The sequence below is a fragment of the Austrofundulus limnaeus genome, unplaced genomic scaffold (assembly GCF_001266775.1).
Source record: "Austrofundulus limnaeus strain Quisiro unplaced genomic scaffold, Austrofundulus_limnaeus-1.0 Scaffold13, whole genome shotgun sequence".
NCBI classification, from domain to species: Eukaryota; Metazoa; Chordata; class Actinopteri; order Cyprinodontiformes; family Rivulidae; genus Austrofundulus; species Austrofundulus limnaeus.
Genome location: NW_013952415.1, coordinates 1,354,109 through 1,356,075, shown reverse-complemented (window position 1 = coordinate 1,356,075; position 1,967 = coordinate 1,354,109). Strand labels below are relative to the sequence as shown.

Below are 1,967 nucleotides of genomic sequence, written 5' to 3'. Positions count from 1 at the left end.
ATTGTATATTGTAAATAATTTTTTAATGAAATTAATAAAGAATTGAAACTGAAACTGAAACCAAGAGGCTTTTATAAATAAATCACAACTGTTTAAATGAACTTTTTTTTTTCCTGTTTGGTTTTGTGGTCCTCAGTTTGAAAATAGTTTATCATATATTAATTATTTGTGTGAACTTTATGTAAGTGATTTGTTTTTTTCAGGACGAAAGTCCTCAGGCAGAGGCCAGYCAGCAGTTTTACGCAGACATGTCCTGCCCTGTGTGTTTACAACAGGCTGTTCTTCCTGTGGAAACTAACTGTGGACACCTTTTCTGTGGTAAGCCGTTTTGTACTTATTCTAGTCATAGTAACAAAGTGATAGCATGTATAAATACATGAATATGGTTACTATTTAGGCATTTGTCTTTGATGGTGAAACGGCTTTAACTTTTTTGTTCAAACATATTTTGACTTTAATTTACAGAAAGATTTATYAAACAGGACAGAGCGCAGTTGCAGCTATTCATAGAAATAAGATATCAGGTGCTCTCAGCTGACACGTGTTTTAGTTGCTAATATGTGCTGTCGTCATTCTTTCTGTTTAGGTTCTTGCATCATAGCTTACTGGAGGTATGGCACCTGGCTGGGTGCTATCAATTGCCCAATCTGCAGACAAATGGTGAGATGTGTAATTTGTTAGACAGCTAGTTCGCAGCATTCTGAACTTTCTATTCAGGTTCCCAGGTGGCATCATGTACTCTCACACTGGAAAAAAACAARAAGTTATTACAGTATGGGAGATCAATTTTAAAAGGACTGAAAATATGTAGGATAGATTATGTTCTKAACAATAAGACTCCAGAACCTTTARAGAAGCCAGATTTTACCAGCTGCAAGTGAATGCATCATAATACATACTTTATTTTCCTTTTGTTAGAAGGCTGGGTGCTATTTTTGCAAATGAGCAGTAATATATGTCCTTGCTTCTTTTTTTAAACCCTCTCATATATAATTTTTTTTTATTTCTTTTATTCCCAGGTAACACTGCTCTTCCCACTCTTCCATGAAACCGCCTCTCCTCAGAGGGTGCAGGATGATGAAGCAGAACCTCAGCTTATGTTAAGAGACATCAACGATTACAACCGTAGGTTCTCAGGGCAGCCAAGATCTGTGAGTATTCTTCTTTTTGATGCTTTCTTAGGTTGCTCAAATAATCTTTTTTTTAATCATTTTAACATACTGAGAATAAAAAGTTAATCAAAGGGAGGTAGTATTCTGTATTTTCCAGGCACAAACAGCTAGGCTTGTATATACTGTATTTGAAAGAGACATCTTTATTTTGGTTGTGTACATGACCACAGTGAGTTTTAAACAAAATATTTCAGATGCWGTTGAAGTTCAGACTCTGTGCTTTAATTCAGTGGGTTCAACAAAATGACTGCGGAGAAATGTGAGGAACTAAAGCATTTTTTTAAACACAATCCCTTCATTTCAGAGGCTTGAAAGGAATCGGAAAATTAGATAACTGTAAATAAAATGTTAATTTGGTTGAAAACCTTTTGTTGACAATGACTGTCTGGAGTCTTGACCAGGTACTGTTTGTTTGGGAGCCTATCTGTCTGAAGTTTAGTCTTTAATTTGGATCATGAGCTGCACCACACCTTCATTATACTGTGTTCTTTCCATCATTCTGGTAGAGGTTGATCTTGTTTTCTTTTGCCCAAAGAATGTTCTTCTGCTGACTTTTTTTTAGATGTTAGCTTTGAGATAGAGATGATTAGCTCTATGAACAATAGAGCTAATCAAGCCTATTGTTAGGCGATGGCCCTCTTTTGCATGTGACTAACCTGTTTGTCCACCATGTGGAGGCAGTGCTTATAAGGCTGAGTTCACCTGAAACTCATCAGACTGAAGAAGTCTCTTGGAGGAGAGACGAACGTTTCACTGAAGAAGAAGTTTCACTGAAGAAGAACCCATCCAGAGGAC

The 1,967-nt window shown here is 36.5% G+C and overlaps 1 protein-coding gene across 1 annotated transcript in view; it reads left to right on the top strand.

The window, feature by feature from the left end:
* The window catches only part of rnf170 (ring finger protein 170), a 7,621-nt gene that overhangs the window by 3,961 nt on the left and 1,693 nt on the right, over positions 1 to 1,967 (top strand). The window contains exons 4-6 of the mRNA XM_014002426.1: positions 204 to 318; positions 587 to 660; positions 1,020 to 1,151. Coding sequence (XP_013857880.1) covers positions 204 to 318; positions 587 to 660; positions 1,020 to 1,151 — 321 coding nt within the window. The remainder of the gene's footprint in view (positions 1 to 203; positions 319 to 586; positions 661 to 1,019; positions 1,152 to 1,967) is intronic.